A 27407-nucleotide genomic window follows, 5' to 3' on the forward strand; every position below is an offset into this window, starting at 1 on the left:
AGAGTATCATGTTCAAAAGAATAATTTAAGACCTTATGTAGTACAATGTATTATAGCAGTTTTATAAAGTTTGTTCATTGAGTAATTATTCAGGCAGCAATTTCAAAAATTAAAAAAGTACTGCAATGAAATATCTGAATTATTTTATAAAGACTTTACTAATACATATACAATCTAAGTTATGTTGTTTTGTGTATTTTATTAAGTTAAATAATCTGGTAGACCTAAGTAAAATTAAGGTTCACACTTATTTAATTAGACAATGTTGTGTTTAATTGAATTTATGTAGCTCTTCTCAAACATAGAGCTCAAAAAATGAATAAACGTTCAGTTTTTGCTTCTTCCTAGATTCAGTTCTAATGTTGTCTAAGAGGTAAAACAAAGAAACAATAAATAGAAATTACTGTGTGAAAATTTCACTCATTATCATCTGATAGTGTCACTCACTCTCACTATTCGTGCTCTTAATATCATGTAATATGATTTTATATATTTTGTTTTGTTCTCAAAGAAACAGATCAAAGCTCTATATAGAAAATAGATGTCTGCATGAAAAATGCCTGTTGTGAATGTCTAGGTTATCACAGGTGAACCAATACGTACATTAAAAAACTCAATAACCCCCAAATGTGTATAATATTCAATATATCACATAATACTATAAATCACACATATTACCAATTTATATACACCTCATTAAAATAAAAAGCAGTTCTTTTGATTTCATGGAAGCAGTCATTGTAAGATTAGTGTTTTCATACCTATATTAGATGGCAGCCATTCTTAAAATCTGCTTTTATACAATTGCAGGAAGCATATGTGGCCATCTGCCACTTTGTCTTTTTTAAAGCATTAGTAAGATATTTTTTTCTGATGATTTACCTTCCTTTGAAATGTCAGGATAGCGACTACTACCTATATAAAGCTACATGTATTTCAAATGTTTTTGCTTTTGTTTTTGTTGTTTTTCTCCCCAACAAAACAGTTTGGGAATTAGAACAGTGAGTTTTATTTGTTGACTGTTAACTATATGCTTACTGGGTTTTCTAAGCCACAACAACTTCACTTCTTTTCTGCAAATGCTAACTTTAAGGATCATGCTAAAGCCTTATTAAAGACATTTTCCCTTATCACACATAGGAAGACAAATTTAATTAAAGGTCAGTTTGGTATGCTTATATATTGTGATAATGTGTACACTGATAGGTGTTTGTTTTGTGTTTGTTTTTTTTTTTTAACTAATTCAATTCAATCATTTTTGCACCATCCACAAAGTTGACGAACCCCTTTCCTTTCATGATACTAAGAAAACTCCAATATACATTTCTCAATGAAAGACAGGGCCTTAAATATTCCTATGGAAGTTACACTGCAATGATATTTTAATGCATGTATCAAAAGGTAGCATTCAAAAATTCTTATCATGTTAAGTGTTCAGTAATGTAATGAATGTAATGTAATAAGCAAAATGAACACTCTCTTTTTTGTATTTTCAAAGATACTTCAGTCCTGCTATTAGAAGATCATAGGTTTAAACAGGGAGAAAAACATTCTTTTAGAAAAAAAAAAAAATTAGTTTTCCTAGAAATTTGAGAAAGCAATGTACTTACTTCATTTCTAGAATTTCTTCGAGTTGCTTTCTCCGCTCTATTCTTAGGTTAGCCAGATGTGCTTCCTTCTCAGCCAAAGACTGCTGTGTCGAGGCAAGACGGGCTTTGGTAGAATCTAGTTCTTGTCTTGTCTTTTCTAATGCATTCATCAGTTCTTCTACCTAAAAGAAAGAGAATTTTTTAAGCTCCATATTCTTCATAATAAGTAAAGAATACATTCACACACAAAAGGAATTACTTTAACTAAGTGGCTGTTCATATCCATTCCTGTTTGAAAAACAAACAGAACATAATTTAAAAAAAAAAAAAAAAAAAAAAAAAAAAAAAAAAAAAAAGCAGTGTTTCTATGAATCTTGTATCAATCTTGCATCCTGAATCTTGTAACAGGTAAGATTTATACAAATCAGCACTAACACATACTGCCAGCCATGTATTTAACCTGGGCCACTGTCACATACAGACACAATTTACAAATATTTTCTGCATCATTTATATTATTGTAGTTCAGGGAGGTGATAATTCATCACAAGAAATTTTAGATTCAGATAATAGTTATGTATTTTAACATAAAACTCTTCATGACTGTCTATATCGTTTCAGCAAAAAGTGCACACCACTTAGCACAGGAACAGGTTGTTCAGAGAAGCTGTAGATTCTCCACACATTGGGTATTTTCAGAGTTGGACTGAACAAACTTAGGGAATTGGATCCAGCTCTAAAGTTGTCCCTGCTTTGAGCAGAGTTTTAGAATGCGTTGCCTCCGTTGGTCCCCCTGGTAACCCAAATTATTCTGATTCTTGTTGTAAGGAGGGCAGTAGCATGCACTGTTCATATTCACATTGTTGTCATACCCACCAGGCTACTCTTCCCAAGACAACCAGGAATCTCTGAAGTATGGAATAAAAAAAATGTAAGGTAAATGTTAGCATTTACATTGGTAAATGTCAATTGGATTTAGGGTAAATTACTTGCAGGAATTCAGAAAAACTTCCTGCTTCCAGAAAATAAAATTTAAAGGTAAAAAAAACCAACGCTATATTCTATCGCGTTATTTAAATAACAAAGATTATACATGACTCCTCTCTGAAGGAAGAAAAAATTCAGCTGTGATCATATTATCAGTTTGCTTACAGAGAAAGAAAGATTTTTCCCCCTAAGTTCATGTTTAATTGTTGTTTGCAGTTATCTAAATTCTAGTAGAGTGCAATTAGTGATTATGAACCACTTTTTTTGTTCAAGCTAAACACTCATTGCTGTGCTTGCCAACCACATGACAAGTTCAATAAAGCAAAATTAATAACCCAGTGTCTACCAAATTACAGTGAGTAGGACTCACACTGTTTGACTATCATACATAAATTACTTACCTCTTCTATACCAGCTGCATCTACATCCTTATAAACACTATAATAAGTATCAATGCAATTCTGGGATGCATATGATACCCTCCAGGGTTTAAGATGTTGTATTTCATTAAGGCAGTATCAGAATTGTCCATAGCACTGGAATTAATGATGTTCAACCTCCAATTCAAACAGTAAAGAAACACTTCTGTAAATAAATGCAAGGAGTACAAACCAAGCCACAGAGTCTGAGAAGGAGCAAGACTGTACTAAAATAGACGTCCATATTTTAAACCATCTAAGGAAATTATAGGCTTCAGAAAAAAAAAAAAAAGAAAAAAAAAGAAAAAAAAAAACAACAAAACTGTAGAGTTTTGTTAAGGTATATCAATCATATACTTATGTATTATTAGAAAAAAAAAAAGATGTCTAAGTTTGAGAAAATAAAACTGAAAATCTGAATATGAACATTTCTTCAAACCACAAATCATTAACATATGCAGATTGGAAATTTATATTTTCATTTATACTTTCAGCACAACATTTGCCAGCCAGTTCTTCCTTCACTTTTTAAATTTGACCCAAGAAGTTTTCATATTCAAATTTTCAGTTTTTGTCTCCAAATTCTTAATATAAGCACTATTCTCTTATTTGATACCAGTGTTAGAATGATTAAAAGAATGTAATTATATCACCTTTGAGATTAAAATCAAAATGTTGATTTACAATCTCCTAGTCCTACTGCATGGAACGGAGGCAAGTCCAGTACTACTAGAGCAAAGTTTTAGCTTTCACACCTACAGCAAAACGTTTCTTTCAAGAGCATACAGGTACACAGCATCTCGAAAAAAATTAACACAACGGTGTCTTTAAGATTTATTTACACAGAGAAGTGTCTCAATTTCACTGCTGTGTATCAGTAGAAGCAGCCCTTCAGTGCTTCCCAGTGCTGCACTGTCCCTGAGTCAGCTGTGTCAGTGCTGGCCCAGGTCTGCCTATGGCAGCTGGCACTGTCTGCAACACCTCAGCCCTGCTGCTCACTGAGCTCTGCAGGGCTGCTGTTATGGCTTTCAGAAAGCCTAACTGATGGCAGTACTTCAAGAATGTTAATAAAATTAGTACCAGAATTTAACTTTACATTTCAGAATGGCAGAAAACCAGGAAACCAAACTATTGCAATTCTTTTTAAATTTTGAATCTATTTTAAATGAACGCTTTCTACTTGTACCACATCACATTTCCAAGTCCTGTCCTCACACACCAACATCAGTTTCACAATAAGATAAAGAAAGAAAAAGAAATGTATGCTGCTGAAGTATACATCTGCATTACCAGATTCTGTGAATTAAAGAAGGTTAAAGTTCAAATGAGTGACAGATTATTAAAAATGCCCTGGAGCATTCTTAATTCCAGATTGGATCCGGCTCAGCACAACTCATGCTAACATAATACTGTTCCAGTTTGTGGGAATGAGAGGGAGGGACAACAGCATGTTTTCTCTGTTTAAATACAATATATTTCTGCAGAATGATGACAAGCTGGCAGCTCTCCAGCAATCAAGGTTAGTATTATTAGTATCACTATCTTTAAATGGTGGGCACTTCATTTTTAATAATGATATTAATTATAAATAATTATAATATAAATAACAGTAAATTCAGGATTTCCCTTACTGAATTCAAATATCAGGAACTATAAGTAAACCCCACGCCAACTTAATTTAAACCCAATCTCATATTAGTAGACACTGATTATTTATTAATTTTGCATGGTAAAATTCAAAGTGATAACTCCTACTGTTTAGTTCCAGCTTCTTCACTTTTGTTTAATACATGAATATTAAACGTTATGGATAATAATAAAAAGCGTAGTAAATTATTCTATTCATTCAATACAAATATGAGCCACATTTTTATAACAAAAAAGTGTAAAAATCCACACAGTTGTTTTTAAATGTCCCTTTCTTCCCATTTGCTAAGGAAATGCTTTTTACAATTTTTTCTTCAAAGTCACACACTATATAAATTTATCTCCAGTTCTGTAAAGATTAATTTAATGATGACAACTTTTTCTTTTTTCCTCCCTATGATTAAGCATGAGACTTAAAAAAAAAAAAAAAAAGACTAATTCCTTAAGGTTCCTCTTTGTGGCTTTCATACAAACATAGTCTGTCACTGGACTACAAGGACATAGATAACACAGTCACAGTGATAAGGGAAAACAGACGAAAATGTGGATTTGTACACACAAATACCCACTTGCCATCTCTTCTGACTCAGGCAGGAGACTTCAGCTTTTTACACTAACGGCTGCTGGTCATGCACAGAACCACTCTACCTTTTGGCCAGTTCAATTGAAGACACACAGGTCCAGCATAAGTCATGTTGACCTGCAATATGGTTTGCAAATATCTTGTTTCTTTCTCCTGCTAATACGAGTCTTTATCAGTGTACAACAGCCTAACTCGTTCCATTTCAAAGATGCTCTTCCCAGAAGGGAACAGGTGGAGTAAAGTGCCATACCGAGTTTGCAAGACATGGAAATAACTTCTCTGTCATGCTTCCCACCAATTACTTCCATTCCCATTTGTCATCCATAGCCAAATTCCTCATCTCAAGGCTACTTGCATCACAACTTTTAAATTCAGAAAACAGGTCTAACAAAAGCAACGTACATATGGAGAGTGATGATCCCGAGCCTTTTCAAATCAAGAAATTAGTCATAAATTGTGTCTCACAATTCTGGATATTGGAAAAAGCAACCATATTCTAGAATACACATACAGATTAAAATAAACATGTCAGTGAAGCATTTGACAGGAAAGCAAGGAGATTTATTACATCCAAGATAATAGTTCATTTTTGTGTTTCTGTTGTTTTGTTTCATTTCGTTTTATGACAAGAGTCCAATGATATCAACTAGCAATGCAGCGAGAGTATGACACAAATTACCAGAAGTGCTGATAGAGAAAACCTCATGAAATGGATGAAATGATTTGCAATCTCCATAGGAACAAAATAGCACAATTTTCGAGTTGGATGCCATGCTGCAGTATTTGAAACCAAAACTTTTTTGAGATTACTACATAAAGCAGGATTCAAAATACTTCTATCCTCCTGCTAAATCCTATGTTAATAATATACAAGGCTTTGTTTTATTCAGACAAGGAAAAGACAGTATAGATATAGGACAAATTCATCTAGACTTGTTATGGCTACCAACTATGTTCATTGATATGAGAGAAATATATTTCCATCCCTACATAAAACATTCCAGAATTTAAAATATCCCCATAGGTTAAAAGAAATGTATATATCATAAAAAGGGGGATTAATCGTGTACCAGTCTTTATCATATTGATGTTAAGATTCTGCAAGATAGATCAGGGAAAAGGCTTGAAATTATTAACTTTCTTGAAACTGTCAGTAAGAATTCCCATCATTTTTTAATCTCAACTCAGTAGTTCAATAAAAGATAGGGCCACAGGAATATATTTATTGCATTCATTGTCTGGTCTTCCAGTTAAGATAGCAATTTCATCTGTAATCAGAAAACAAGCTTAAGTAATTTTGAAATACTGGTAATAATCAGATAAGTAAAATAATAATCATACATAAGCCAAACCAAAACAATCAAAAGCAACAAGATTTGTATGTGTTTATATATATACATAAATATATATATAAACAAACACAAGTCATCCTGAAAGTAATGCCTCTTATTTATTTCCAGGGAAACTACAGCAGATATTTGATAGAGCAAATTCTCAGCTACAAAACACTCTTTTTCAACACAGACACCACAATTAGCTCTTCATTTTCACCAGAATTTTCACCAGCAATGAACAAGAGCTTGCATACCCTGTTCATAAAAATCTAATCCAGCTGAGGTGGGTGACCCACTGCCACCACTGCTTAAATGCATGATCCACCACCTCAATGTGCTCACATCTGTTTGGTTTCCATAAATGTTCAGCAAGAATCAATGAATGACAACGGGCATTTTTTTTTCCATGCAGATGAATTGAATTCTACAACTTTTCTTCATACACAATTCCATGAGAGATGTCATTTTGTCACATTGTCCCTCTGCTGCCATCTGTCACAAGGGAACAACATTTAATGGAATACTGGTTGGAAGGGTCCACCTCCAGTGCCATACCAGCAATGTCTGCCTCTGACATTGTGAGCCAACATAATAAAAGAGAGAGCGTGGATTTTGGAGTAGCCCTTGCATGAGCGTGTGTATAAAATGGCATGTATATTGTTTAAACCAAATAAAAAAATATAAACTCTGTGTTTTAGTGCCGTTTCTAGACACATGGAAACCTCTTCAAGTGCAACCACAGTTGCAAGATGTGAATATGACCTTCAGCAAAACTTAAAGGGATGGTCAAAGTAGCAGAATATTCTTCATTAGCAGCAAAATAGAATTATATGATGAAGTAATTACTGTAACATTCTGATTCTGCAATGCTGTATAAATTAAACTAATAAATAAACCTCACACTATGTCAGTAAAGATACAGTATTCTAAGTGTTACATGAATCAATTAACAAACGTTCTGTGTTGAAGGTGAACTCATGCTGACAAAGCCTAACTCACCATTGGCCTCATTCAACCTTAGAAGTCATCCACACATACTCTGTAATGGAAATAAGACCAGACATCTAAGCAACTGCACAACTTCACTTCTTACAAAAAAATTATCTTTTTTTTTTTTTAAATTTAATTAGAAAATGAATTATTTTATTACCATATTTTACTGGTTTCCTCTCTTTCTCACTGAACTTCATTTGAGAAAGTCTAAGATTATTTTTAAGTGGCTGGTGGCCTCAGTTCTGCTCAAACTTACACTTGTTTGACATCATACAAACCTAATAACAAAAGTAGTATTAACAACACTTTATAGTTGTGCAAATGGAAGCAGATTTAGATGGTATGTATTGATAAATTACAGAGCTCAACCTAGTGTTTCCAGAAGCATTAACAAATACAGAGTAGTAATTGAATTAGCTATTGAAGATATGTTGATTTCAGCAGGACACTCAGTTGTCCCACATGATACTGTACGTGGAAGAGAACTCTTGTAGGCTGAAAACAATTACACCGTGTGATTTCAGTGTTGAGTCTCTTCAGATAAAGCATGCAAGTAGAGCAGAGCAACTCTTTAGCTGGTGTTAAAGTACAGCGCTGTCAGACCGGACTCTCTGGTTAATGTCAATAGCACTGCGTATAAAAGGTGACTAAAGTGTGTACAAATGTTGATCTTTGGAGAAGGCATGCCTAGAATCATACACACATCTACTATTTCATCCACCAGGTCAACTTCAGGGAGAGAGGGCAAATTGGGAGTTTTCTTGCCAAAAATTGATTCTTAGCACACTTGTTAAGTTACACTGCACAAAGCTACTTCCCCCCTGCTTTTAATCCATAATCGCAATCTATTATTAGAGTTAGAAATGCTTCTCCCTTATAGCATTTCCAAAGGCAGCAGGAATTCATGTGGTATGCGTAAAGTCTTGCTGCAAACAGTTCATGTACATAAGAGAGTTTCTCCACACACTACAAAGTGCTTACACATTGTAAAAAAGCAACCAAGAGTTAAAGTGAGAATGTTATGGTATAAAAATGCTTGGATAATTTTGCATGAAAAATCTCAGAAAGGTTTCCTATCTAGTTTTAGTACAAGCTAAATAATGTTAATATGCAGCAAGAGAAATAAAAAGAATCAAGCAATTGCTAACTGAGGGCAGCTTCTGTACCAAGGAAATTTGATACTGCCTTTACTACAGTGACATTGAATGCAGAGTTCATGCAAGTACTGAATGCCCAAGGAAGCTGCATCTGCACTCTTCTTTTAATGCAGATAATCTTTTCCTGTTTACTTAATTCTATGGCATTTTTACTATAAACTTATTTATGCAATATTTTATAGGCTTGGCACATCTACAAAGGTCACAGTGACTTGGATATGCTACATGCTTAAAAACTAAAGTAAAGTGATTGCTATTGTATATAATGCAATATTCCCTACATAAATAACTGTAAGCAAAGTCATAGTATGGATATACATCAAAGAGACAAGTTCTAGCTCTGGTGTACCCATTTGAAAACCAGTCTTATCAAGAAAAACTCAGCAATCAGTAGTTTAGTTACAACCTTATTGAAATTTATCTATACTCATAGGAGAAGTGCAGGAGAACACATGGGCAGGACTGCAGAAAATTCACTAATTATTTCAGATGTGATATGCAAATAAACAATGTAAGTTTACCAACAGGGGTCCTTTGTCTACATGTTAAAGGAGATACATTAAAGATGTATTGTAGATAAAATAGAGATACAATAAAGACTATTTTGAGTCATTTCTGGTATTTTCTCTTTAGGGAAAACGATTCCATAGAAAGTGATCTTTCTAAAAAACAATCATTAAAAAAAAAAAAAAAAACCTGCTCTGAAGGATCAGTTCAGGAAGAAAACAGCCAATAGGATCAAAATTAAAGTGCTTATGAGTCTGTCCAGGATAGGAAAGACAAAAGAACAGTGTGAGGAAGCCTGAAGAGAACAACAAAGTATCTGGCAACTGGACTCCATTATTAACACATGATAAGCTAGGAATGATTATATGATGGAGCAAAAATACCGACCCAGAATTTGTCAGAAGGAATTCCTCCATGAAAGCAGTTTATATTGAGCATGACAGATTTTCAAAGCGCTAAAGAGAAATCTCACCCAAGTAGAAGCTCCCTGTTCACACTACCCCCTCACCTACTGCATAGTAACAAGCTTACTGGATAAATCAGCCACAGATCTCTGTGCCTTGCCTCAATCAACACTCTAGAGAGAAATTCCCTATGGGAGGAAAAAGCAGCACTGGAGGAGGATGCCAAACTCAAAGCAGTAGCAGCCTCTGGAAATAATACCTGTGCAAAAAGGGAGTCAGATGTGAGGGTGGCTGCACAGCTTGTTACATCTGACAGCAGGGCTGCCAGCACTGGGGAGAAGCCAAGCAGGCATTCACAGAGCCCATGGATGCCTGCACAATGCTGCAGACACACGAGCTCAGGGGGAAACTATGCAGCAACTGAATGGATTCACACACGTAAAAACACATGTAGCACTGCAGAGCAAAGCTGCTGACAGGCAATTACACACACATAGAGCATTCAGTAATGAAATTATGTAGGAATGGCTCACTATGTTTACAGAGATGGAAGAAGAAAACGGTCAGGAAGAGAACTTTGATAAGGGCAGCAAGATAGTCCTGATAGACCAAAAAAATGTCCAAAAATGTCCATTGTAAATGTCAAAATTCAACTGGAAGTTGGCTTCTTCTCCCAGGTAGCTAGCAACAGGACAAGAGGGAATGGCCTCAAATTGCACCAGGGGAGGTGCAATTGGAACAGGAATTGGAACAGGGTGCCCAGGAAAGTGTTGGAGTAATCATCACTGCAGGTCTTAAGAAAAGGGTAGATGTAGTACACAGGGACATTTTCAGTGGGCAATATTGGTGACAGGTGGACTGTTGGATTTGATGATCTTAGAGGTCTTTTCTCAATCTTAATGATTTTATGAGTGTATGATATTTAAACACAATTCTTCAACACTGTTTTGGATGGGCTATTCAATCTGCCAAATTAGCTCCAGTACATTTTATAGTAGATTATAGAAGATTAAACTTCTTGAGTATCTGGGCTGTATTATGAGTAAAACACTTGATGTTCTACTGACATGTTTCAAGAGATCTCACCTCTAAAATGCATAAGAAAGAAAAATGTATTACTTTTTTCCACAGCATAATGAAAATAAAAACACCAATAATGTAACTGTGCTCAATAACACACAATGCCATAGTTAGAAAACTGCCTGTTAGATTTACGGTTAGAATTATGACCCCTGTGTTAAGTATACAGCACTCTAAGAAGCAGATTATATAGTTATTTTGTTTTTTTATTCTTCATATTTCCAGACAGATGTAAAAATTATTTGAAGTGCTTGGGAAAGAAGATAGTCTAAATATAATACACTTCTAGGGAAATAACATTTTCTTCATTTAGACCTCAGGCGCTGCTGATGGCAGAATAAGATTGGAATGTGCAGATAATTATCTCTGAGGGTAGTCAACAGCTAGAAGTCCTTCGTAATATCACCTTTAAGATCAAGCCAAGACATTCCAGTCTGAATCGAGGTTTATTTATTAAAGGATTTAGCACTTTTAGATCCTATATTGCCTGGAAGACCACCAATTTCCATTCCCAAATATCTAATTTCTCCAGTTTCTTGGTGAATACATAAAGACCTTCAAAATAACTTCAGTGAGCACACACATATGCACATGAAGGACATCTAAATTCCTTCCCCTCACTAAGATGAATTCCACAGGAAACACCTCTACACAGCAAAAATCCTCACAGAGACTGTAGAAGATTTCAACAATTCTCACCCATTTCAGCTACACAGCTTAGATAACTGCAGGCATTGGTAATTGTAAGTTCTTGTTTTTGTTTTTTCATGATCTTGATTGGTATTGGATAAGGAATACTGAGAAGAATAGAGTTTGGAGATCGGAAGGAAAAAAAGAAAAAGAAGTCTTTATCCTTTTTCCTTGAGCTAACAAAAACAAAACTCAAAAAACTAGACAAGATAAGTGAATACTGAAGTACTTTGAATATATTTTCTAATCTAGGAAGAGAGCTAGACATGCAAAACAAGGTTTTGGGTCTTTTTTTCCCCTATTTAAAAACTCCATTTGAGATCAGTAAATAAAATTGTTATTTAAAACTCTAGATCAACAATTCTGTTGTTAATTGTTTTTTGCAGTCTGGGTCTTTTTTTGTGCTGATACCACTTACTTAAAAACCTACTGTTCATGATATAAGATCAAAAGCAATGGCTTATAATACAACATCCATTGAGTAAACTTGCGTGATACTGTAATATTAAAAAGGATTTCTATAAAAGAACAGAAAAGAAATATAGCCTTTCTATTTATAGAGGATTTGGCCAACAACAACAACAAAAAACCCTAAACATTCACAGTATGATCCTGGTTATCCAAACTTCCTTGCTGTATCTACTGAACTGTTAACATGTCTTCCCATGACAGTGACTTCTCGTGATACAAACTCGGAGTCATCCAGACAAATTTAGTGTCATAAAGGTTGAATAACTGGTTACTGCATTATGAATAATCTTTCATTCAAGATGCATCTCATGGCACTTCATGCAATGTATACAACATCCTACCCTCAAGAAAAGGGAAAATTAGCCATTAAAAAATAGCTTCAACTATTAAAAGTCCATAGTAACATATGGTAATAAATAATAACTATTAATCTACTTTTCTCCTGTAATACTATATAAGCAAACAAATTTCACATTAAAAAAAAAAAAACAAAAAAACAAGCCACTGGCAAAAACATTAAATAATTTTTTAAAAGAAAAAAAGAATATCTACTTTTCCAAGATAGTATCAGTAGTATCTGTCTCTCCTTTACTCTAGTTGAGTTCATAGTTAAGCCAAAAAGAGGCCCAGAAGATAAAACATTCCCCAAACTGAATAAGTTTCCTGTACGTAGCAAAGAAGATGCAAGTTACTTATCTTTAAGTACAACAACCTCCCTGCCTGCCTCTGTTCCCCCTTCCTTCTCCAAATAGAGTTTTTCAAAGCAAAAAAGAAAAGCCCTTTGTATCCTCTGTTGGGAGGATATATTCTGCCTCCACTCATTGCCATTGAGTTCAGCAGCATAGAAAGAGTATCATTAATACAGATATCAACCCACTATTATTTCTCCTCAGAGTTGCATTTGTAAATCGAAAGCATGCTAATCTTCCCAGTACAGGCTCATAGTCAGAAGCCCACATGGTACCAAATATACTGTAATATCTAAAATAAGAGTTTTGAAATAACAAAGAACTGAACCAAAACTAAGGGCATTTCTGTCTTTAATAGAGAAGTCTGCTCAGAAATAAACACAACTGTTCATGAGAAAGATATTAGAAGCAGTAAATTTTTGGGTGATGAGTGGTTTTAGGTGTGTAATTTATGTGTGCAAACACTCATTGGTGGTATGACCAGAAAAACAGATATCATGGAATGAAAAAAGAGTAAAAATAGAGAAAAGTGGAAGATGTGGATACATGCTTACTAGGCTGACAAACAAAACTAGCAAACTTATATGAAAGATCAGATTGTGACATATTTTCATGAAAGCAAAAACAAAAACAAACACTGTTGATTTAAGAAAGAAAGTTGGCAGGAAGCTGCCATTAGGTCCTCTACAGTTTACACTATATTTTTTTTCTTCCAGACACTGCCAGTGGGAGGTTTTATAGGATAATGATATACTGAGAAACTTATGACAAGCACGTCCAAACAAAGTAAAACATATTTTTCACAAAACAGTAAACTTTGATAGCTTAAATCCATGGAGCCTGAAGAATAATTATTGCAGAATTTTTAACTTGTAAAACCTGTTTTAGGGAATTTAAGTATTCTTGACTTTTTCCAGAAAATATTGCTTTAGTAGGAAGTTATTCTTTAAAAAAAGAGAACAGAAATGGGAAACGGTTATACAAAAGTGCTGAATATTAATGTGTTTAGCAGTTTGATGACAGCAGAAGTAGACAAATATCATAACTGGCATCAATTTATATTAATTAACTGATGGTATATTAAACAGAATTTTAAAAAATGAAACTGGCATAAAACTTGATCGCTCTTATTTTGAGAAGCTGTCTTTTCTCAGTTGTACTTTGAGTTTGTCATCAAAATATTACGTGCAGGTTGGAGTATTTTTAAATAAGCTCTGTAAATGGAGATTGTGACAGTCATCAGCTCAGTCACTGTGATGACTTTTAATGTACAAACATGTGACTAATTCCTGAAATATCAAAACCATGTACAATATGTGAAGCCCTTTTCACGTAGTAGAATTACTTTGGCTAAGGCTTTGTAGAATAAAAAGATTACTGAATAGGAATCAAAACTGTTTTCTTAAATATTCTGAGTGTGAGAGAAAAAATAAAAATTATTGGCAACAGAAGTTTTTCTAATCCTAAGAAAACTTCCTGTTAAAATTCAATCCTGACCCAACAAAAATTCTGTCTGAACCTGCTGCATGGGTGATTTAGGTAAAGAGGCCAAATCAGTTCTTCTGACACTTTCAGATAGGGAAGATGAAGAATGAAATGCTCCTCTAGCTATACAATGTAGTCCTGGACCTGTGCCATAGTCTGAGAATTAGACTGAGCACTGACATATGACAGGAATATAAATGCTGAGCATGTACATTTTAAATGTTGAAATTTTTACTTTATTAATGACAGTAATTCTTACAGGGAGATTAAATAAAGATGCAATCAAATTGTCAGAAGTTTTGAGGGGGCAAAAATAGCCTCCTAGCATCTTTACACTGCTCACCTAGCCACATGGAAACATTTGTGAATTTTCTTCTGTGATCCCAACTAAGATTCAGCTTTACCCAGACACAAGTCTACTCTGTCTGGTGCATAACTGCTCTCAGAAATAAAAAGGCTAAGAAGAAGGTAGGATATGAGGCAGACTAATTAATCTAAACGTAACAGCTGAAAAGTAGTACCAGAATCTGAGATTCTTTCAACAAATTAACTATATTGTTCAGTTACACTTTGCATACATTATCCTGACTGTACTGACGGCCTAGCACTTGGAATGCAAGTGTATAATTCAGAGTTTAGTCCCTAAACTCTCTGAAGTCATTTTTCTGTTGTTACTGAACTACATCTTTAAATACATATTGACTAATCTATGGTTTCATACATCAAGTAGACTATTTTTCATATACAGACTTAAATCTGGCTTTAAAAACTGTACGATGAATTGTAAAAACAGTTTAAAGTTATGATTGGCTGATAAAGTGAAACTCTACTCCATTTCACTTGGATTAGCTTGCAGCTGCAAGATATAAATTCTGTGTGAGAAACAGTACATTTTTTAATGCCCTTTGAATTATCATGTTTTTGCAAAATGAAGGACAACTGGTTTCATATGCAGGTAAGAAATATTGGCGTAAGGAATGTTATTTGATTTTAACTGAGTCATGTTGCCAGAATGCATGAAACAGCTGCATGAGCTGAGTATCTGCCTGAGGCTACAACTCCATTTCCCTCATCCTTTACCACCTGTCTGTGCTAAAGTTACTGGATGCTGGTAGATATCAAACCCCACTGGGATCCTTAACTATCACAATTGTGAAATGCATTCTCTGCTATTCTATTGACTCTTCATATTTACACATTTTCTATCAAATGAGACAGCAGTATCACTGTCATTCGCAACACTTTTTGGAAAGTATGTAATAAATAATAAACTCAAATACAAAAAAAAATGATTAAAGCTAAATGGAGAGCGAGGCTAAACTCTTAGCCCAGTAAATTAGGCTTTTTCTGTTTCTCACATCTATAAATTCACTGAATGATTATTCCAAGATGACCAAAAGGCTGCTGCTCTTTTGCATCACTCTTTATCTGAGGGTAGCAGTGACCAAATAGCTAGTACAAGTACCACTAAGGGAAAAGGAAGAAAAGAAGAAAATCTCACTGTTCATGGGGAGGAAAAAGAAACAGGTAATAATACTGGGATGTTTTAATATTCATAAAATCACAGAATGGCTTAAGTTGGAAGAGACCTTCAAGATCATGAAGCTCCAATCCCCCAAACTAGCGAGATAGTGAATTCTACCATATGAATAAAAATGGCTGACGAAATGTCAGTACTGTTGAAAACAGAACAGTTTTTGAGAATTCTTGGAGATTAGATCTGATAACAAAAAACGCAGTCATGACAATATTTCAGATTCCAAGACTTTCTGGAACAAGCAATCTGCTTAAGGCTGGTTATAAACATTTAGAATAAACTTTGGAAATCCACATTGATATGTCAGATTAGTCATTTTTTTCTTATGACAGAATAATTGGTTTTGATGAAGAACCAAAGTAGCAGCCATATTTGGTAAAAAAAATCTCAAGTCACATAAGTTAAAGAAAAGTACAATTAAAGGGTAAGTTGCAAAATACAGATAACAATCTTGTTAGAAGACTGTACAGGGCCACCAACAGTTCACTGCTCATCAACTATGATGTTTTAAAAATGGGATTTTTCAGGGCCAAGTAATATTCAATTATTTTCCTAATAACCTCAAATATTTGTAGATGACATTAGAATGCAAAGCAAAAACGTAATTTCAAGACATCTTGCCAAACATGAGAACAGGACTGGGAAAAAAATTATGATACATAAACAAGGACAGAAGCAAGGTCATAAAGAATTAATCAACTCCATAAATCCAGGAAGAGATATAATTGGTTAAGAAGTTATCTTTTTCTACTAAAGAGAAGGATCAAAACATTAAGGTGACAAGTCAACAGTGTCATGTTGTTGCAAAAAACATACTATAGAAAGATGTATACATAAGAGTAATCCTTCTATTTTCTTTGGCACTGATAAAATGTCAGCAGGAGAACTGGATCCAATTTTATCAACACAGAGATGTGAACAAACTGGAAAGGTTACGAAGGAAAACAACAAAGACAATAAGGAAAATAGAAAACATAACCTCTGTGTTAAGATTTTAAAAGCTACAGCCTATCAACCTGAAACTGTGAGAAAATAGAGAATGTAACATTTAGTTTCAGACATAGGGTAACACATGCAGGAGGAGGAAATCACTTTGTTGTGTCGAAAGTAGATAAGACAAGAAATAACTGAAATTAGAGAAAATGTGAGTTAGAATATTAGCGATCTTTCAATTTCAAGGGCTGCTCTGAAAATAATGCCTCCTATTTTATTATGTTGGCCCACAACATTAGAAGCAGATGTTGGCGGCATGGCAGTAGAGGTTGAACCTTCCCACCAATATCCTGTTGCATTTTGTTGCTGTGTGACAGATAACAGCCAATGGGCAGTTATATAATCTGACATAATGGCATCTGACATGGAATTTGAATTCCTCCATGCAGAAAAAAATTGCACACACTGACATTGATCTATGTTTGCTGAATGTTTATGAACCAAACAGTGGATGTTGGCACAGTGAGGTGATGGGTGGTGCATTTCAGCAGTGGTGGCAGTGATGTGAAAGACAAGCTACATTCTGGAAAGTTATACAGATTTTTATGAGTGTGATATACAGGCTCCTGTTAATTGCTTGTGAAAATATATAACTAATGGTGGTGACTATATTGAAAAATAGTGTTTAGCAGCTGAGAATCTGCTCTATCAAAGAGTGTTACTGTGCTCTTTGTTGTAGTTTCCATGGAAATAAATAAGAAGCGTTACTTTTACAACTATATACTATGGATAATGATTCATGAACAGGGCAATTACAAAGGTCACTAAGACCAAACTAGACCAAGTTCTGAGAAATATCAGTGATATGATTGATCAGTACTACTGATACAATAGTAGATAACTTCACATTCTTTCCAGTCCTATTTATCTATGATTTTTTTACTTATAATATTTAGAAAAAAATATACATCTTACTTTCCTAGCATAAAATGCACAGAATTGTTAGACAAAACATTCAAGACTTGCTAAGAATGATTTCAAAAGAACCAACTTAAGACAGATGAGCTTCTTAAAAACTATCTGTAGTGATAAAGGGAAGACTTTCATCTTGTAAAATGTATTACTGAAAAAGTAGTGGGAGACCATAAATGCTATAGAGGTGAACTGAGATTACTCATTATTTGTCACAGACATAAGGGCATCTGAGGACATGGTTAGGACATAGGTTAAAAACCACAGAAAAGTTTTTAATATAAGATCTTAAGATGTTCTGGGCTTCTTCTTATCTCCAAAATGAGTGCCAACATGTCTTCGATAGCATATATTAAAGAAAAAATAGCTTACTTGTCTTTATTTTTTCTAATTCTAATTTCTAATTCCAATTCAAATTCTTTTCTATTTTCCACTTCAACTTTTTGCTAATTGAGCCAAAAAAGAATGGAGTAGGTGGACCTTTTATCTGATCCTGTGTATGAGTTCTTACATCACGTATATTAACACACTTCAGTTGTATGAAAGAACGAAAGGACTGATGCCAAGGCTGAAAGATTCATTATTTGAAAATCACAGAATCACAGAACTGTAGGTGTTGGAGGGGACCTCTACAGATTATCGAGTCCAACCACCTGCTAAGCATGTTCCCTACAGCAGGTCGCACAAATAGGTGTCCAAATTGGCCTGGAGTATACCCAGAGAAGGAGACTCCACAACCTCACAGGGGAGCCTATTCCAATGCTCCATTGCTCTCATGGTAAAGAAGTTCTTTCTTATATTAGTATGAAATTTCCTGTGATCCAGTTTTGTGCCTACTCCTTGTTCTGTTGCTTCTGTTCTATATATGCCACTGAAAAGAGTCGACCCCCAGCAAATTGCTCCCATATCTTAAATATTCATAAACAGAGATCAAATGCTGCTGCCACCAACTCATTCTTAATTCATCAGGAAGGCATAATTATTATGATACTACTCACAGGGGGCAGCTGTGATGTAGTTATGTAACTTACTCCCCAGCTTTACAGATCAATCACAAAAACTGCAAACACTTTAATTAAAGCCAGTGCTGTGTGTGGCTCACAGCCTAATATTCATTCTGGGCAAAAATCTAAAAACCACAGAGGTATGTCACACAGGTTTCACTAATTCAGCATCAGAACATTAGTAATGTAACATATATCCTTACATGGAACCAAATAAAAGAAAATATCAGCTGAAAAGTGCTTACAGATATGCTGAAATATTGATGTTAGGAAGAAAATTCTCAGTTATTCTTTGACATAGAGTGAAGAAATCACTCTTGGCCAGACAACTATAGTTCTTAATCAGCTAGGGATTCCAAAACAGAAAAAGAAGTGAAAGTTGAATTCCTCTATGCTACTGTCTAAAATCAAGAAAGTCTATCAAAGAGTTAATGATAGTAACTAGAAAAAAACTGTACTTAAAAGCACTTGGCTGTTTCATGAAAATAAAATAAATATTTAGGAAAGAGCAAAATATATTATAAATTAAAAGGACTTGCAAGTATTATGGAGAGCAAAATGGCTATTACTGAACACCAAAAGACATGACAGGAGCCGGAAGTTTATGGTCTCACCACTAGACTGAAGAATGGCATGTTTCCTACCCTTCAGGAAGACTATACTTCCCAGTGGCCAACTTTGTCTATAAATCAATTTGTTTAGAGAAATGTGTATTAGTTGCTTAAATACAGCTGTGAGTAGATAGATAAGAACTGACAGATACTTTTGGTCTGCTGATGTACAGTAATGTATATAAAAGTGCCATACTGTAAATCACAACATGCTGTACGACATCTATACATCTTTCCTTGACAACACTATAGTTGAAAATGTATAAATACTATATCATTATATTCACAGTAACTTAATGAAGTGCAAGGATAATATAAAAAATCATACGAAAATCTCAAGAAACCATTTGTCTCTAAAGTCACCGAATCACAATTGAGATGGGTCATGAAATAAAGATATTTTAGTTGCTATTTTGGATTTTTTCCACAGTAAGCATGGGACCAGGCGGCTGGATAATGGGCCTTCATGCGTAGAATTTGTTCTACACTTTTACAAGCAAAAAGTGACTTATATCCTGAAGTTACTTCGATTTTGAGGAAATGATTTTGTAGAATGATGGGGGAAAAAGAAAAAAAAAAAAATCAAGCTCATACAAATTATTCTCTAGGTGCAAAAGCGTAAAGCTTTTCTTCAGCTCTAAAATAAAAATAAACAAGAAAAACATGTACACAAAACCGCAAAAAACCCTCTATACAGAATAAATGTGTCATGGACTCTTACCAGGATCCAAGTGTAATATTTTTAATCTTTATCCCACAGTTTCAGATACTAACGCATAAATTTTATGACTTTTTTTCTGTAGTGATTTAAAGTACAGAAGTAGCTGGTAGTATTCAAAAGGATGTGAACCAGGATCTCAGATTTATTTTAGTCTTCTATTACTAAGTAATTGAGCAATTGACCCTATATCCCCACACAGCAGTTAGAACACATCCTCCTTACTTATTTAAGTATTATTCATGTGTTGAAAGACTCTTGAATTTCTGAGACATGGCAGTAGCATATGCATCATTATTACTTTTACAACCCAAATGCTTCATTCACTACGTATTCCAGCTCCTTTTCACATTTTCAGCTTTTGCCTAATAATTTCACTTCTTCCACCAGCAATTTTATTGTCCAACAGAAATAACTTGCTCACCTTTCCCAATCACTTTGGGAACAATTTTTTCCCTAAACTTCATTAAAACATTAATTCTACCTTTCTTAAACATTCCATTCCACCTAATCATTTTATCAAGCCTATTACTCCTTCCTCCTTGTGTGGTAACACAAAATATTCAAGATGATAGATCTGTTAACTGTTCTCTATGACCAGATCAATTTTCCTGTTAACCCCATGTTTTCCAGATATTAAAAATTTTATTTCTGCTCTGCATACCTCAAGGATCAAAGAAAGCATCTGTTCTTTCATTCTAATGAGTTTTGGATCAAACTTATTTCAGTTAAAGTTCAAGTCTAAATTAATACTTGCTGAGGGCAGCAGATGCTTAGTTCTTTAGTTATATGAGATTCCTTGTTTAAGTTTTCCTCTTTTTTTTTTTTTTTTTTAAACAGATACTTGTTAAGACTTATACCTGCTTATCTTTTTAGTGTACGCCACGTTCTGACTGCATGCAAAATGTGTTGGCAGACAGTTACTCTTGAGCCACATATCTACTGGATAGGTCAAATAAAGTTCCCGTGATACAGTTTCATTACAGAACTGATAACGGTGCTTTTCAGTAGGGACACAGCTGGGAAATCTGAATCCCTGGCTAAGGAAGGAAAGAACCAGCTAAAATCACGAGATTTATTTATATGTCAATTCCATGGCTAACTCAGACTCACTCATAGACCCCTTAGAGATAGAATCATTTCCTATTCGGTAAACAATCCCACAAGCCTTACTTCTACCTTCTTTCTTTTGATTTTCCAAGGTATGAGCTTTGTGATCCCCATCAATAAAGCTGTTGTTCAACAGGCTGTAACAGTAAGGAATCCAATCAACTCTGACATACGGTCTTGTCCACTCTACAGCCAAACGTATATCTCATTTCTAACCTAATACTGCAGTTTTAACTACAAAGTACAATGAGTAGAAGGATACATAACAGCTTCCAAATTCCTTCATTACTATCTCAAAAAATGATATCAGTTTGCATGAAGTATGAAATCTTGATTCCTGATTCTTCTAATGGTTGTTAAATTTCTCAGCCACATGCACTGGACAGAGTGAATTCCATTATCAAAAAGCTACAGATTTCTGTTGGTGCCCTAATAAGTAAGATATTTTCAGTGTTTACAGTAGGTATTTCTGTAAGTTAAAAATAATTAGAATGTTGATAGTCTCTCATTTCATATGCAACCCATATATTTCTATTATTCCATAGCTCTTTAGAATATTTTATCTCAGTTCCGTCAACATTACAACATGGAGTATATGATTCTTCTTTACTATTTTGTTTTCAGTGAGATGCCTCACTGACTTTCTTTTCACTGGACAAAACTGTTAAAAGTACTCATCTGAGAGTAAAGAAGCCTTTGACACGTTAGTGTCAGAAGGACATAAGGACTTGAGATGTAGAACCTTCTTTTGGCTGCCTATCCCTGGAGAAGGGGATGCTGAAAAGGACATGAAATAGAAGTGCAATTTCATTTTTTCCCCCCACATTCTGTAGCATAAGGGTGACTTGTCCAGAAGAAAAACCTGAAGCACTGTTATGAAAAGAAATAATGACATATTCCACATGTTACTAACATTACCGAGCTGAATCACTACTGCTTATGAACTCCACACAGACCTCTTGCTGAAAAATGTATAAGGTCTCCATTCAGAAAACTTAACAGAGAAATAGCAAACGAAACATACTTCCAGCCTTTTTTACTCATAGTTACAGAAGAAACTTACTGGAAAGAAAAGAAAAAAAAAAAAAAAAAGGAAGAAAAAACCTTGCAGACAGTCCAAATATATTTCAACAATTGACAGCATACATGAAATCCAGGAAAAAACAGCTACACTAACGCACAGAGAAAGTTCAACCACAGAAGAGACACATGGAGCATGGAACAGTCTCTCTAATCTGTTTCAGCTATTGACTTACCATGGGAAGGGGAAAAAATAAGAGCTGAAGCACTGCATTCCAATGCACTCAGTTTATACAGTTCTTGCTTTCAAAACAATTAGGAAATGAGAAATGTGGCTGGTTATGTAGCATTCATAGAGTCACACAATCTATGTTTCCTCCTCTCCACTTGTGATTTTAAGGTTTTCAAGGATCTTCATTTTCTAGTTCCTTCCCTAGTAGCCCATCTCCATAATCTACTGCAAGCCCTGCTTTTCCACTGTCTTTTTAATGAAGAAAAGGCAAACAACTGCTCCTGAATAGATCTCAAAGATGAATTATAAACCTCATGCAAATTCATGTTTCTTCAATATAGCATAACAAATTCCAATTTCAGGGTATGACTAGAAGATTTTCATCATGGGATTGGAAACAAAGATACTAAGCTCATAAATTTCAGATAAACACTTCACAGCTTAGCTAAGGATACTAATTTAGTCCAGTCTACAAATCCAACCTAAAAAATAAAACTTTCATGAAACTACATAAATAGTTGTGATATTGTCAGAACTGCAAAAATCGTTCCATGTAATATCTTAACCAATACATATAATCAACTTCTGGAACACTAATTCTTCAAGATGAACCTTAAACTCGGCTGTAATATTTGGCTAAGGATAGACAAAGTTTTCAAACCTCTATAATGCAAAAACAACCCCATCCCTTACCTTATCTTCCCCTCACTTTTTCTATATATTTTTAAATGACAGTGTGAGTATAACCAGGAAAATTTTTAGGCCAAAGAGAAGCTTAAAGTATAATCAGGTTTGTAAATGGGGCCACAAACATGGCCTCTTGATAATGTGAAGAATAATATGTTTTTCATTTGACCATACAATGTAAGAAAAAAATAATGGGAGACGAACTTGATAGTCTTAACTTCCCAAATCCCATATGGTATGTTTACCATTTACCACATGTATACTGTTTGATATGCGTACAAAGTCTATGGATTTGAGTCTCTTTCTCAGACCAGCCACTTGAACATATTGTATCCCTCAGTTTCATGAGATCCAAATGAGGTGAGGAACATGGACCATTTACTGTACAGACACAGCTGTCTTCATGGAAAACAGTATGTGCATTACCAGAATCTAAGATACCTGTTAATAAGTAGTAAAAAGGAGCTGAACTATATCCTTTTCTTAAACTGTTCAGTGCTTTGGATGCCGTGTTATGTCATTTCATATTCTGAAAAATACAAGGAAAGGCTAATAGCTAACATTATCATTTCCACAAATGATACAATATAAAATATTTCAAAAATGGACAAAAAAATGCCTCACCATTTCAGACTGTACCTATAATTTTTTGTTCAAATTCTGCTGTAATTCATAAAAATAAGAGAAGACCTTTAAGCACTCATTTCTCGTGTACTTATACACATACAATATAAAGACTTTTACTAAATATATAGAATCCTATCCATTAACAGTCAGAAATAGAAAAGCTGCTCTGGCAAAAAGCGTAAAGAAACAAAGAAAAGGGAAAACCATTATGATAATTAGAATTGTGTGAAACTTGGCTGTTATGGGATGTACAGTTGATCCAAACCTTTTCCTTGGCTTTGGTTCACATCCCAAATGTTGCTTTGACTTCTGGGCTTAAAGGAAGCCAAAAACTCCAAGTGAAATTTTGCCAAATCCAACATATTTTTGCAGGTTTAGGGTCAAAACCATGCAAACCCACAGAGTTCCTCCTACCATCATAAATCAGACTGAGTTTGCCAAAATGTTCTTTTCTGTTCTGTGTAAGCTTTTTCACTGCACTCGTCCCTCTAACACTTAAGCTTTTTGCCATCAGTACTGCATTTAATAACAGGATTACATAGCTTCAGTCTTACTGGATTTCTTACTCTGTGAAATGATTTTTCTTCTTCATGTTTCCTCCCTTTCTTTTTTTTTTTTTTTCTTTATAATTATTATTTTTTAAGTACTCTTACACCTTTTCTTTTTTCTACTATATAGTTTCATTTGCATTTGTCAGAAGCCACTGTCAGAGCAATACTTCTTGGTCTCAGGGAAGATGACATTCAATTGCACCCCGTTTCTCATTTTTCTTACAAATTTCATTTTCGTGTCTCAGAATCACCTATAGAAAATTTTGGAGACGTTCTACTTTTGTCCCAGGTTTCAATTTCCTTTTGTCACTGAGTGACATCTTCAACCAGAAAGTTTTATCAAAACCCTGAGCCCAAAACACTGTGATCGTTGGCCTCAATGCAAAATAAGAATTCAATAGAGAGAAAAATCTACACTACCAAATCTGCTTTTCAGTATTCCGAAACAGTTCTAATCACCTACCAGCTGACAGCTTCAAACTGAATTTCACATTCACTTAGTTGACCCAAGAGTCAACAAATGGAAGAATAAACAATACTGTGCATTTTCTGTCCCAACAGAATTTTTAAAAATTTTTACAAGAACTTAGAAGTAAAGAATGGAAAAGCAGTCCTAAATTACAGCTTGAATAAAGAAACTGTGACCATACTCCAAAGGGCACTAGAGCAGATAAAAATTATGTGGTACATCTAATTCAGTCAAGATCATTTTTTCTCCAAGCACTTGATTACATATTTGTTTGTTTTGTATTTTTCTTGCTACTATTGTTACTGTTTAAGTGTGACTAAAGTGCAAGCCACATCAAATGAAATGCATTTTTGTGTATTTAAGAGCTGAGCACAATCCGCTTGCTAGGGAGCAATTTGTCAAATCAAAACAGAGACTGGTTGCAAACATTAACATGAAAACAACCATCCTGCGTCATCCAATCTAACATTCTTTCTCTAATAGTAGATATTTAAGGAAAACAGTCAAGCATCCAGTGGTACTCCTTCAAAACATGCTACTAACTCCATCAATTTACAGGATCAGTGAGTTCCTCAATCTAAGGTGGCATATTTGTATTTTGCAATTCATTGAGTTTTCAGGCAAACTTTCTTACCCATTTAAAAACTTGGTATCAACTGGATTACCTGGCAACTCAACAGACAAAGCAGCAGAAAATGAAGATACATTGTTTTGGCCTGAGCCCACCTCCTACAGTTTTCAGCAGGTGCCCGATTCCTCACTTTGAGCTAGACAACAGACTGTCTACTCACTTTCTTTCCACCTTCTTCACAGCGCTCATGAATCCATCAATCTCTTTATCCTGTAAAGAGTCCCTAGTCTATTTTAATACTGCTCATATAAAGGATATTCCATACCTCTGATTGTGCATTTCTGTACCTTTCTATTCTACACCATTTTTTCTATTAGGTGAAACACTCTGCACATAATCTAGTGTCATTATTTCAGTCATACTACTATTCCTTTCTTCATAATTCTCAAGATTCTATGTCATTTTTTATTCTTATTCCAAAATTTTCACAAAACTGTGCATTATAGCAACAAGCCATTTTCTTCAACTTTATCTACCAGCTCAGAGTCCACCACTGTGTAAACAATGCTAGGATTTACTGTCTTTTATGTTTGAAACCTTCTATTAAACAGAGCAATTTCATATCACTTTAATCACAAGAACAACTCAGTATCAAATTCTACTTCTTCACAGCCAGACTGCATCTTTGCTGCAGTATATTCTCAGAATTATTTTTATCAGAAATTATTTATCAGAAATTATATCAGAAATCTCAGATATTTTTTATCAGAAAGTTTGTCCTGCAATTATTCATTCCCTTCTAGACCTGCTATGGGCACTGATTCTTATGGTATTTTTGAAAGATGCCATGACTTATGAACTCACGAAGAATGACTTAATTTTAGAAAAGCTTTGTTGCTAACATACTGTATTTTGCCTACTAATTTTATTGTTTTTATAACAATTTCTCTTCATCTGTCCAATCATCATAGGTACAAGTAATTTTCCAAAACTTACCTACAACCTTTCTGAAAACAGCTATCACAGTAGACGGTGCCCAGTCCTCTGATAAAAAGGAAACTGTAAGGAAATTACATACAAGATTCACAAACACAAATTTTGAAGAACTTCAGAATGACCACAGACTTGCTATGTTTGAACAAGAGATTGAACTTGATGACCTTTTGAGGTCCCTTTCAACATGAACTGTCTCTGATTCACTGATCTTATAATGATGGTATTTTTAGTGTCAGTAATTGTGTAATCTCCATTACTGTCACCTCGCCATATAAAAGCTACATCTTCCAATAGTTTGCCTTTAAAAAAAGGATTCTACAAGCAGAAACTCCCTGAGCTGCTTTTCTATGAATACCAGAGAAATTTCTTCCACTTTGACCTCACAACCTTATTTTCTGAAAGCAGTCTTTATATGTCTTGATTATCTTTGGCTCTATAGGTTCTCTGGCAGGCTTCCGGCTTCTGACACATTGGAAATTACTAGTTTGAATGCGTTTCATGACTCACTTACTTCTTATTGTGTTTGAAGCATTTCACAGTCTGCCTATTTGTGCTTTTCAAATCTCACTTCCAGGTTTTATGATTCTATTTTCCTCAACTGGAGAAACTTCAGTTTTTTGAAGCATGCTTTTTTTTTTTTTTTTCTTTCTTTTGACAGCTTCCTTTATCCTGCTGTTTAACTACACTGCTTTCCATTTGGTCTTCCTAAAGCAGTTTTTGATAGGTGCTACCCATTTCCTCTGTGCAATAAAATTTTCCTTAAATAGCCTTCACGATGCCTATAAAGCTCACATTCTCTGTTGTGATCTTGAAGCTTTTATTTTGTCTTCGAGTTCAAATTAGAAGTACTTCAGTGATACATGGAATTTCTGGTAGGTGCTGTCTAGCTATAGTACTGTGTGGAGATAGAGATAAAAATATACATAGACTCCAGAAAGTTCTTTCTGTTTTTAAGCACTTCTTAGAGAATGAAGGATCCCTACTTCTTTGTTTGTTTTAAGGTTTTCTGCATGAAATTACTTGGTCAAACCAACAGTATGGTCAACTATTTGCATCGCATGCTGTAACTCTGCAACAACTATGTTTTAGGTTCCCTGTCTCCATCCCTGTCCCCTAGATGGACGTAGGCCCTAACCTGTCAGGAACTCATCACCTTGGGTGTACTTCACAGCCCATCATCCCCAGTCCTGCCTCCATCTCCCGTTTCTCTTGGCTGGGATCCCTTGTGGCCCCTTAACCTGGTTCATCACCAGCCATGTCCATAACAGTGGATGGACCATGCCACCAGTACCCAGTTACACTGACTTGTTGAGATCCTCTGAGCCTATGCCTCC

The 27407-nt window shown here is 34.7% G+C and overlaps 1 protein-coding gene across 6 annotated transcripts in view; it reads right to left on the reverse strand.

Annotated features, from left to right (window-relative positions):
• ERC2 (ELKS/RAB6-interacting/CAST family member 2) overlaps positions 1–27407 on the reverse strand; it is a 424274-nt gene that overhangs the window by 199249 nt on the left and 197618 nt on the right. For all 6 annotated transcript variants that reach the window (XR_008205671.1, XR_008205672.1, XR_008205673.1 and 3 more), the window contains one exon: positions 1611–1771. Coding sequence is in view for 3 of the 6 variants with exons in the window: in XM_052678735.1 (XP_052534695.1) it covers positions 1611–1771 (161 nt within the window). In the remaining 3 variants the exon portion in view is untranslated. The remainder of the gene's footprint in view (positions 1–1610; positions 1772–27407) is intronic.

This window comes from Tympanuchus pallidicinctus, unplaced genomic scaffold (genome assembly GCF_026119805.1).
Source record: "Tympanuchus pallidicinctus isolate F22 unplaced genomic scaffold, pur_lepc_1.0 scaffold17, whole genome shotgun sequence".
NCBI classification, from domain to species: domain Eukaryota; kingdom Metazoa; phylum Chordata; class Aves; order Galliformes; family Phasianidae; genus Tympanuchus; species Tympanuchus pallidicinctus.